Source organism: Miniopterus natalensis, chromosome 19 (genome assembly GCF_054644295.1).
Source record: "Miniopterus natalensis isolate mMinNat1 chromosome 19, mMinNat1.hap1, whole genome shotgun sequence".
In the NCBI taxonomy this organism is placed as follows: Eukaryota; Metazoa; Chordata; class Mammalia; order Chiroptera; family Miniopteridae; genus Miniopterus; species Miniopterus natalensis.
Genome location: NC_142099.1, coordinates 36,847,525 through 36,858,639, shown reverse-complemented (window position 1 = coordinate 36,858,639; position 11,115 = coordinate 36,847,525). Strand labels below are relative to the sequence as shown.

The window sequence follows — 11,115 nt, the reverse complement described above, 5'->3', positions numbered from 1 at the left end:
ACAGGGTGCCAATACAGGCCGTTGTTGGTCTGATGAAGTATTCTGCAGGTTTCTAGTAACATAAGCTTATGACCAAGTGAAAGAAGCATGATACGCAATCAGTGATCCTACTAGTCAATGTTATATTTAAACACTTCTCGGAAGCAGAGATTGGAAGAAAACACATCCAAATGTTAGCAGCCATGCTGGCTGGTGAGATGATACATTTTTAAACTTTTTAAATTGTCCAGATTTTTCACACATCTTACAATAAATACTAAGAAAAACTAAGAAAAACATGGAGTTTTACTGGCTGATTTATAGTCCCTTAACTCCCGAAAGGATTTAAGTTAGAATTGCCTTCTCGGATGAAAATGTACAGAGCACCTGGTTCTGAAGTGGTAGTTTGGAATTTCCCCAAAAAATATTGGCCTACCAGCTTGACACAAAGTAAAGTGGTTTTGTTTTCGGTAGTAAAACTGAAAGCACGCCCACTGTAAGAAACAGAATCTCCTCTTCCAGGGCCAGGCGCCTCCAGTCGGCATGTTCCTAAGAAGGGCAGCGGGACACCAGAGGGGGAGCGGTTTCCGCAGATTCCCCTGGGCCCCGCCTCCGTTCAGGGAGGGTGTTCTCCGCCCCGCCAGGAGGTGCGGGGAGTTCCGACCGGCTGGAAGGCGGAATACGCTGTGATCGTTGGCTCGCAGCACAGATCCCAGGGCCTTCCGGGGCCTCGGTCACGCCCTCTTTCCACTTTTCACTTTTCCTCTTGGTCAGAACCACCTTGTCCCGTCCGAGACACTCGCCCTCGCCGGTTGAGGCCAGGTCTCTGTCCCGCTTCTGCAGGAGGTGGGGTGCAGGGGGACCTGAAGCACGTGACATGGAGGGAGGCTCTGTGTCTCCTCCTGTCCCTGCGGAGCTGCCTTTGCCCCATTGTCATCATCGAGGCCACCACCCCCAAACCCAGCCTGTGGTGTCACTCAGGCGCCTTAAAAGGAACCGACATCTGCCCCGAGTGGTGTGCAGTGCCCTCTGGTGGTCAACCGGAACACAGCAGGAAGGTGCTCTGTCCGTCACCCTGTACCACCTGCTGCCACAGTGGCTGTCCTTCCTGTGATACCTGGATCCGACCTGAATACAGGTACCATTACATGGCACCGAATGGTGACACGCACAAAATCCACACTGAGTGGGTACAGAAAGGAAAGCAGATAGGTGTCCTCAACCTAATTCCGTCACAGGCACTGCAGGGAGGCACTAAGGCCCTGAGGGCAGACCCTGGACCAGGGCTGCATTCTGGCCAGGCCCCAAATTTTAGGAAGTGATGAGATGTTTGCCAAAGGGAAAGAGTCCCTTGAAGCTTCGTAACAGCCAGTGTTTGATTCGACAGCACGCTAAAATAAAGACACAAAGGGTCTCGACAGTGTCCAGTAAGAGTGTAATGAATATGAACATGTGTAAGAAAAAAAATCCAACTCATACATTAACATAATGCTTTTAATTATTAATGCTTTGCATAAGAAACTATTTTACCAAGTTTAATGTAAGTCATTTTTCTTTTCTTTTTTCTTTTTTAAACCAGAAGCTGTTGGCTGGATCTTGGGTAAGTTCATTTTGTTTTCAAACATGATGCTGGGAACCCACTCCTTTCTCGGAGCCATCGAAGGGTCCATGCTTGACTCCTGACACTCCTCTTTACGAGGGGTCTTATCTCTTCTGAAACCATGTATAAAGGTAATGAAACTATAAATTTAAATTTATAAAATTTAGCAACCACATCTTCCAAGAAATCCAGTAACACTCCAAATTGATCTGTTAACAAGCAAGAAAACCAGCCACGCATAAAAGCAAATGGGCTGAGCTTCAGGACGCTTTCCAGAGAGGAACCTGGGGTCCTTCAGGTCTGTACGAAACGTCCTAAAAACTTCACCCATGTGGTTAAGTTGGGCAAATTCTGCTTCACCTAAACAGAGGAGGAGAGGAAGAAGGATTATTTCATTAAACAGGGTTGACAAATCTTAAAAGTTAATTCATTCTAGGGAAGGACTAGAGAAACTCCTGATGTGATGGTTTAAAATTCTGAGCTAACTCCAGCCACTCCAGTGCACTGAGGCATCGCCTGAGATTCCCGAGCTCTGCTGTCAATGTGCCTAGAAATTTCCATGGTAGCCACCATCACCCCTGTCCAAGGAGGATGCTGACACATGCGCTGGACACAGCATTATTCAGGCTGTGTGGTTCTCCACTCAAGAATATCTAAAGGTTTAAAAGACAAAAACAGTTGAGAACAGAAGGGGTCCCAAATATTAGGGAAAAGGGTGTTAGTCAGCCAGTGCCCAACGGTGTTGAATCCAGCTGGGGAGGTGACTTTGACCCACTTTCCTGTTGCAGCTTTGACCACGGCTATCAGAAACTCCCTCCCCGGGTACGAGAGAACAGGCGAGCTTCTAATCCATGACCTCTCCTGACCTGTGTCCTTACCAGGGACCAGGCGGGCACACCAGAGGAGCTGGGAGGAGGCCTGGTGCTCAGACTTAACCGTGAGCAGAGGCAACTGCTGATTGTATGAGAACTGCTTACTCAAGGGTGAGGCATTTGTGCTGAAATGATCTCAAAAGATGCCTCTGAGTGAGGCAGATCCCGAGGTGCAGGAGGCTCAGGGTGTTTGTAGAAGTAACATCCTGTGGCAAGCCGGCCGCAGGGGCGGGGGAAGCTCCGGCAGGCCTGTGAGGCCCGTGAGAGGGGTTCCCCAAGAATGTCAGGCCCTCCACCCTGACGGATATTACTGCCCACTCCCTGGACTATGGAACAGTGCTGATGGCAATCCGAGTGGGCGGCATGGTGGCAGGGCCACTCCCGGGCCCTGAAATGGGCTATTAATAGTCAGGCCTGTCCAGAAAGATCAGCTTGGAGGCACCGCCCGTCCCCAGACTCTGACGTCCTGCCTCAGACGGGGTCACGCCCGGTGCTGTCTTGGGCATCCCCTCAAGGACTGGAACGTGGCCCCTCACCTCTGTGCTGCAGGAAAGTGAGAGCCTCACGTTCACCCTCCCCACTCAGCATGGCGACTTAGAGAAGACACTTGCTCGTTTGCTGTTAGAGCGAGCACTGCCCGTGGGCACGTCATTTATGCAGACAGCTGTAGTCAGAGACAGTCATCCTGTGAAAGTCCACGCCAGCCCTGAGGGGCGGGCTTGGCTACTGGCTGACCTCCTGGGTAACTAGTCACTGGCCATCAAGCTGCAATGGCCACCTCTGGGTTCCTATAAAGTAAGTGGCTTTGCCAGCCCAGAGGACCACCGCTGGCCCGCGCCCCCTCTCCCGCACGCGCGTGGGCTCTAGTCAAACAAGCCAAGAGTCTGTCTCAACTGATCAAGCTGCAGGTCGCCGGTATTTACGAGACACCTGCTCTGTGCCATGCATTGTCCCAGGCCGTGTTTAGGATTTTTAAAAATCAAAATAAAAGCTGAGTTTTGCTGTGAAGAAATTTACAATCGTGGAGGGAAGTCGACAGTTCAGCGTGGACTGATCTACAGTGTAGTAACACACAGGATACGTGAGGGCTGAGAGCAGAAGCCCAAACGTGAGCTACAACCTACAGTCCAGCTTTGCAGCCTCACCTCACCTCTGCCAACAGCAGCCGGTCATCACAAGGAGACCCTGCACTGAGTGGCACTGGAGCGGGAGCCCGGCCAGCCACCGGGGGCAACCTGAGGGGCAGCACGGCAGCCTGGCTGGGAGGCCGGAGGGCTCCGGGGCTGGGGTGCCCAGGCGCTGTGTTACTGTTGTGGTTGGCATCACTGTCCATCAGGCCGTGAGCATGTCAGGTGTGTCGGGGCTGTCTGCGTCACCTGGGAAGGGCATCAGGTCTTGCATTCCTTCATTTCGCCCCTGACCTCATCGCAAAGCATCCGACTACACCTCCTCTTCAGGTCGTTCTCCCTCCTCCCCTCCTGTGCCCACGTCCTGGTGGGGAATCCACTCAGCCCCACAGGCACTCCCAGGGCTGGGGGCTGCTGGGGACAGGGTCGCGAGCTCAGACTCGAGTGGGGGTCATGCAGTCCAGAGGCAGCCGAGTCTGATGCTCCTGAGAAAATGCCATCACGGGTCAGAACGGGGCTCCACCCAGAGCCCACAGCACAGCCCCACCAGGTCTCAGCCTGTGGTCTGGCCTGTGGGCAGAATCAGGGGGTCTGTGAACTTGGGTGGAAGAAAAGTTTTCACTTTCATTAAGCTCTAACTGAAATTAATCATTTCCTTCCGTGAGGAATGCAGGCAGCAAACCGCGTGGTTACAGTGTATCTGACTCTGGCCAACAGAAACACAGAATCGCAGACACTTTCTTATCATGGCAGAGCTGGTACAGGTGTCTTAAAATAGTTTTCAGTCCTCACTACTGTGAAATACATTATTTAATGTGCTCATTTAAAAGCCAACATGTTACTATACCTCAATTACAGTTGGGGGCGTGCATGAGGCAGCCGATCAATGTTGAGTCTCTCGTCATTGATGTTTCTCTCTCTCTCCTCTCCATTCCTCTCTCTGAAATCAATAAAGATACATTAAAAAAAAAAAAAAAGTATTTCAATATCGTTTCCTTTGTAATCCTAGGTATTTTGTGCATTAAAAAAATACTATTGTGAGGGTGGTCATAGGCCTTACCAGTTTGCCAAGAGTCCATGGTACACGAAGTGGTTACCACCCCCTGGCTTAAGGACCACTGATGAGGGCTGTGATATGGCGATGTATAAATGAACACTTACTGAAATGTGACATTGAAATATTCCTCGGGCGTCACTATTTTGGGTCCACCGAAGTAGTCCACGAGCCAGATGTTGGTTATGTTCAACTTGGCAAAGAACCAGTCGTGGCTGGAAGGCCAGTCTTTCATCTCAGGGTGGCGAATGAACAGCGACTGCTTTGCAACGTCCCTCTCTGTCTCGTTCACCTAAAAGGCACACGTGAAATGAAGGCTCTCGTTTTGTTCTCTCGTCTGTTAGCAACATGTGCTTCCAGTGTTCTACAAATCCGACAGCGTTTGTTTAGTTAGAGATCCTGATTTTTTAAAATTAAGATATAATTGACATACAACATTGTATTTGTTTTCCGCGTACAACGTAACAGGGTGTACAACTTTGTCACCTGTATAAACTGTGAAACGATCACCACAGCAAGTTTGGTTAACAGCATCGCCACACACACCTACAAAAATGCTCTCCTCTTCTTTTTCCCTTTTTTCTTGTGATGAGGTTTTCTTAAAAAAATATCTTTATTGATTTCAGAGAAGGAGAGAGAGACGGAAACATCAACGATGAGAGAGTCATTGATCGGCTGCCTCGTGCCCTGACTGGGAATCGAACCACAATCTCCTGGATCCTAGGTCGATACTCAACCGCTGAGCCACACCAGCTGGGTGTGGTGAGACCCTTTAAGATCTACTATAAACTCTGATCATAAACTTAAGGAATCAAGAGAGAATGAAGGAAGCTCAGCAATGCAGAGTTCGCACGTTGGTGAGAACGGGTGTGTGTGGTCATGTGGGAGACCAGCCGGAGTCCCAGCTTTCATTGCTAAATGGCAATTTTGAGCTGTCAGAGTAACTGGCACAAGGCACTAGAACAGAGGCCTGGTGCCTCTGACGTGTGCCAGTAGCTCGTTTATCCCAGGACGAGCGTGTGTGCAACACAAGCTACCGGCACACAAAGGGAGACGGTCTTCAGGAGACACACAGTGAAGTCAGGAGCACTTGCTGCACACCCCCTGCTCCTGCCCGTGAAGGACACGCAGATGCCTCCACACAGAACTTCGAGACCATAAAGAGAACGTGCCCGAGGTGCCGTGATCATCAATCGGGGCTCCTCGCCCTCGGCCCTTCCCGCGGTTTTACCGAGCCTCCTCCCTCCGGCACTCGCCCCAACTGCCTGGACGCACACAGGACTCAGGAATGGATTCTCCCCTCCTGACCTACTCAGGGTGCTCCCTGCTCTGCGCCACTGTGCTGGTACAGAGACGGGAACCCCAACACGGGACTGTTGTCTGGTGCACATCATGGCCAGGAGAGGGAGCTGGGGTTGAGCGGACGGTCCTCGTTTAGGGGCTTTACAGCTATTAGATCTGTTTGGCCTCAAAAAATAGTTCCTTTTTCTGAGTGTCTCATTGAAGGCCTATGTGAAAGCAACTGGCTGAAACCTTTACTGCTTATGAAACGATACAGTAGAACATATTCTAACTCTGCATCTCAATCGCAAATCAGCTTCATTTTATTCTCAAACTGTCTCTTCCTTCACTGTTAACAAGATGACACTCTTCTAAAGCCAGTCTCTGTTTCTGCAGGTAACTACATACCTTGGTTACTGTCCCTGCCAGGATGATGTGGGCACACAGGGGGCTTTGGGGATCAAACCCTTGTTTCCTGCAGAAGTTAGTCTGTGCCAAAGACATGGTCAGCGTAGCATATGGATTCTCCTGGAGAGAGAAAATGAAGACCTTCCCGTGAAATACTGTCCCTGGAGAGGTAATAAATTTCACAAGTCACATACACACCATCCCCAGGGCTTGGCAGCTATTCTCCCATAAAGCAATGATTTGTAAAACACCACCTTCCACTCAGGACAGTGACAATTTGGAGAGTGATCTTGACCCTCTCTCCAAAGGGGGGAGGGGGCATCTATATTTTAAATTAACTGACTCAGAATTATTTTAACACTTCTTAAACTCCTAACTTGTCCCATATTCCCCTAAGGATTCATCATTACAGTACGACCCAAGTGCAAGGCTGATCTTTCACCGACAGATCTCGAGGGTTAGACACTAGTGAAACTAGGGCGAGAAAATGCCAGTTGCTCAACTAGTTGATTCTACAGTTTCAGCAAGAAAGTGGCTGAGTCATGCTTCTTGGTTATCTTGTGCTGGCAGAAATGGTCACGGGATTTCAAATGGGAGAAGTTCACTCTTGCCCTGACAAAAGAGGAAAGCTTGGATGTGGAAAGTGAGGCCAGGACTAGTTCTCTCTTTTGCAGAAGTCAGCTTCCCAAAGGTATTGCTGACAGCAAGAGTGGCACAGGCGTTTTAGACTGCTTGGCTCTTTCAACTCAAAGGTCCTGTGTAGGGAATTCTGCCATCTCATGGTGACCCATCAAAACACTGCGTCTGAAGAGATCTCCTTGAAACCATTTAGTGAAATATTTGCTGTCTGTACAGTATTAGGCAGAGTGCCCAGGAGAGGCAGAAATTAGGGGGCGGGGGACTGGGACCAGGCCTCCCTTTTCTGTGAGTTTATAGTCTGGCTGAAAGTCAGACATAAACAAAACTTAAATAATCCAAAACAAAGATATGGAAGACATCAAAAGACAGCAGCTAACTAATTGCCAAGTGGCTGACATAGTGGCGGTTTTCAAGTTCAGTGTAAAGAGCCTTCAGCATGGCCTGGAGTGACACAGAAGCCGTAGGGAGTCTTGCAGGGAGCCTTGCAAGATAGTCGCAGCGAGGGTGCTCAAGGCCAAGGGACCTTGGGCCGGCAAAAACACAGAGCAAGAAGTGTGAGGCATGATGGGGTAGTGAGAGACCCAGTTTGCTTGAAGGAAAGGCTTTCTGAGGGGAGGGTGGCTCAAAGCCAAACTCAGGAGTCAGGAAGGTATTTCCTGGCTGGCATCGGGCAAGAATTTAAAAATGCTGATTTCTGGGCTCCCTTATCAACCTGGGTACATATGCATTTTATTTTATTTTAATTATTATTTATTATTTTAATTAATTTTATTTATTTGTTTATTTATTTTAATAGTGGTGGGGTTTTTTTAACCCTTACCCGAGGATATGTTTATTGATTCTAGAAAGAGGAAGAGAGAGGAAAAACATCAATGTGAGAGAAACATCTTGTATGTGCCCCAAGTGGGGACTGAACCTACAACCTAGGTATGTGCCCTGACCAGGAATCAAACCCACAACCTTTTGGTGTACGAGATGGCTCTCCCACCAGTTGAGCCACCTGGCCAGGGTGGGTACATGCATTTTAAGCATTTTAAACAAACACCCAGGTGGATCTTACGCTTCGGATGTCAAAGGTTTCCGAACAGAAGGCAATACTGAGTGGTCCATGTCAGTCTGGTGGGGAGACAGGGGGTCGGAAGCAGAAGCAGAAACCGTAAAGCAACCCTGACTGGTAATGGGTGGAATCCGAGTCAGGTTAATTCTGATGTGGCCTCACATTTTCGCTCCCCGTGGAACCCTGCAACCCTGGGCAGGGTCCTCACCACTCTCTTCCCAGATTAGTCAAACCTGGGTTGGAGTCCTACCTGACAGCCACTAGCAGGCTGGTCACAGCTGAGTCCCTGCCCCTCTGAGTGTGTCATTGTCACAAGTTTAAATGTATCATGTATAGCAATGGTTCTCAATCACCTCCCCCAATCAGAAGCATCAAGCGAGGGGAGGGGGAATAGTGAAATATATTTCAATAAAATGCCTTGGCATCGAGTTTTTTAAAGTCTTCCCAGGTAACTATATTTGCAGCCAAGGCTGAGCCCACAGACGGAGTGGAATGAGCCTGCTCCGAGCACACGCTCCGGGAGTGGAGCGGCCGGGGCGAGAAGACCGTGAACCGGGTGGGGTGGGGTGCCTGGGCCACCGAGGCAGCTGCTTCCATTTTTTGCTCAGACAGGGCAGGCCCCCACTGTCACCAGATCTTCCAATTTTTCAAGAAGTTACAAGTTTAGATTTTTAACTGAAATGGCAACTAGCTAAAATTTATTTAAAAAACAAAACAGAGTTCTGTGTGGGCCAAAGCAAGCTGGTTGGTGGACATACTCAGTTCATGAACCACCGGTCCGACCGGTCCGTGGCCTGTGCTGCGAAGGCAGATGGACCTGGGGGGAGATGCCTGTTTGGCCACTGGCTTTGGGAAAGTTACTTCACCCACCTAAGCCTGGGCGTGAGGGGAGTAAAACCTCCCCAGAGGCCTAAGGAAAGAGGCGAGGGTTGGGAAGCGATGGGCCCCCGGCACGTGGTGCCTGCTGACTCAAACACCGCTTGCTTTCATCTTATCTTTCCCAGCAACGGTGTCCTGCCCCGGCTAACCTCAGATCCGGGGTCCTGGTCAAACACCTCCACCAGACCCGGCCTCAAGCCCACACTGCGGCTCCAGCCTCCCCGACGCCGGGTGGGCAGCGGGGCGCCCCGCGGGGGTGTGAGCGGGTGGGCAGTGGGGCGCCCCTGGGGGTGTGAGCGGGTGGGCAGCGGGGCGCCCCGGCGGTGTGAGCGGGTGGGCAGTGGGGCGCCCCGGGGGTGTGAGCGGGCGGGCGGCGGGGCGCCCCGGCGGTGTGAGCGGGCGGGCGGCGGGGCGCCCCGACGGTGTGAGCGGGCGGGCGGCGGGGCGCCCCGACGGTGTGAGCGGGCGGGCGGCGGGGCGCCCCGACGGTGTGAGCGGGCGGGCGGCGGGGCGCCCCGGCGGTGTGAGCGGGCGGGGCGGCGGGGCGCCCGCGGGGGTGTGAGCGGGCGGGCGGCGGGGCGCCCCGGGGGTGTGAGCGGGCGGGCGGCGGGGCGCCCCGGGGGTGTGAGCGGGCGGGCGGCGGGGCGCCCCGGCGGTGTGAGCGGGCGGGCGGCGGGGCGCCCCGGGGGTGTGAGCGGGCGGGCGGCGGGGCGCCCCGGCGGTGTGAGCGGGCGGGGCGGCGGGGCGCCCGCGGGGGTGTGAGCGGGCGGGCGGCGGGGCGCCCCGGCGGTGTGAGCGGGCGGGCAGCGGGGCGCCCCGGCGGTGTGAGCGGGTGGGCAGCGGGGCGCCCCGGCGGTGTGAGCGGGTGGGCAGCGGGGCGCCCCCCGGCTTACGCCTGGCCCGGCCCCCACGGCGGACACAGGGTGGGGGAGACGGTTTCCCATCAGCTCCGCCTCCCGCCGATGCAGCCAGCGCGCTCCGGAGGCCTGGAGGTCGCGGTGGCCACTGTGGCCGTCCCGATGCTGGACGCCAGCTTCTTGGTGCAGGAGGGAAAACCCCCGTCTCAGAAGGAGCGGGGAGCAAGGGAACCCCGAGGTCCTCCGCTTCCCGCCACCCCGACGCCCCGCAAGCCCTCCCGCGGGCGCAGTCAGGGCCGCGCCCGGTGCCGCGCTCACCTGCAGGTTGCCCACCAGCTGCTGCATGGGGCTCAGGTAGAAGTAGGGCACGCCGCTGCCCGCGCCCGGGGGCCCGTCGCTCAGCGACAGGACGTCGGCGAAGGGCCAGCCGCGCACCGCCTGCTGCGTGGAGATGGTGCCCAGCGCGCCCCAGTCGCAGACGTGCGTCACGAAGCGGGCCACGCGCGCCGCGTCCTCGCGGGGCGGCAGCGGCGGCAAGCGCGAGGCTGCGTCCCAGTCCCCGTGGTCGCGGCCGCCCCGGCCCCGCGCGGGTGCCGCCAGCAGCGCCAGCAGGGCCAGCAGCGCGGGCGCCAGCAGGGCGGCGAGCGGGGCGCGGGCGGACCCGGCCATGGCGGCGGCTCCGGCGCAGTCCCGGCGCGCGCCTCCCGCGGCCCGAGGCAGCCCGTCGGGGCCCCGCCCCCGAGGCAGGCCCCGCCCCTCCCGAGAGGAGCCAATCGGGGGCGGGGGCGGGTCCCTGGTCGCCCAGCAACCTGCGACCTCGGCCGTCAGTCTTCCCGCAGCGCCGGCCGCCCAGCTGCGCGGGTTGCGAAACGACCCCAAGCGGGAGGCGGTTTTGTTGGACGCGGGGAGAGACGGAGACAGAGAAACACGCGACTTGCGTGAGTCGCCTCCTGGGCAGGGCCGCGGACGCGCGGGCGGCGACACGGCCCCGCGCTGCGCGCTCTGGGTCTGCGCGGCTGGCGGCGGCGGGGAAATGCGGCGCCGCGCGCGGGTTTCCTCTTCTGCTCGCTGCCCCGCCCCGCCCAGCGCGGCCAGGGCCCGGGATGCGGGACCGCAGCCCCGAAGCGCCGCAAGGGCCCGGGATGCGGGACCGCAGCCCCGAAGCGCCGCAAGGGCCCGGGATGCGGGACCGCAGCCAGAAGCTCGGGGCCTGCACCGCTGCTGGCCCAGGGCTCTCGGCAGGTTCTGTGCCCGAACTTGAACTCACTGGAACCGCTTGGGGGCCTGTAAAGTCAGCAGGCGTGGGGTCAGTGGTTTTGCTGACTCTCCTCATCCCGGGTAAATAGCATTTCCGTTCACTCC

General features: G+C 55.2%; 1 protein-coding gene across 3 annotated transcripts; it reads right to left on the bottom strand.

Moving 5' to 3' along the window:
* Positions 1-1,397: 1,397 nt before the first annotated feature.
* On the bottom strand, positions 1,398-10,422 carry CREG1 (cellular repressor of E1A stimulated genes 1). Of its 3 annotated transcripts, XM_087828216.1 has the most exons (5): positions 10,072-10,422; positions 6,322-6,441; positions 4,740-4,924; positions 4,426-4,518; positions 1,398-1,939 (listed from the first exon to the last, which is right to left on the bottom strand). In XM_087828216.1, the coding sequence occupies exons 1-4, from the start codon at positions 10,420-10,422 to the stop codon at positions 4,431-4,433; spliced, it is 744 nt and encodes a 247-aa protein (XP_087684342.1). In that variant the 3' UTR covers positions 1,398-1,939; positions 4,426-4,430. The 3 variants fall into 3 exon arrangements, with proteins under 3 accessions (XP_087684342.1, XP_016057833.2, XP_087684344.1); XM_016202347.2 differs by lacking the exon at positions 4,426-4,518; XM_087828218.1 differs by lacking the exons at positions 1,398-1,939; positions 4,426-4,518 and having other exon boundaries at positions 4,736-4,924.
* Positions 10,423-11,115: the final 693 nt, after the last annotated feature.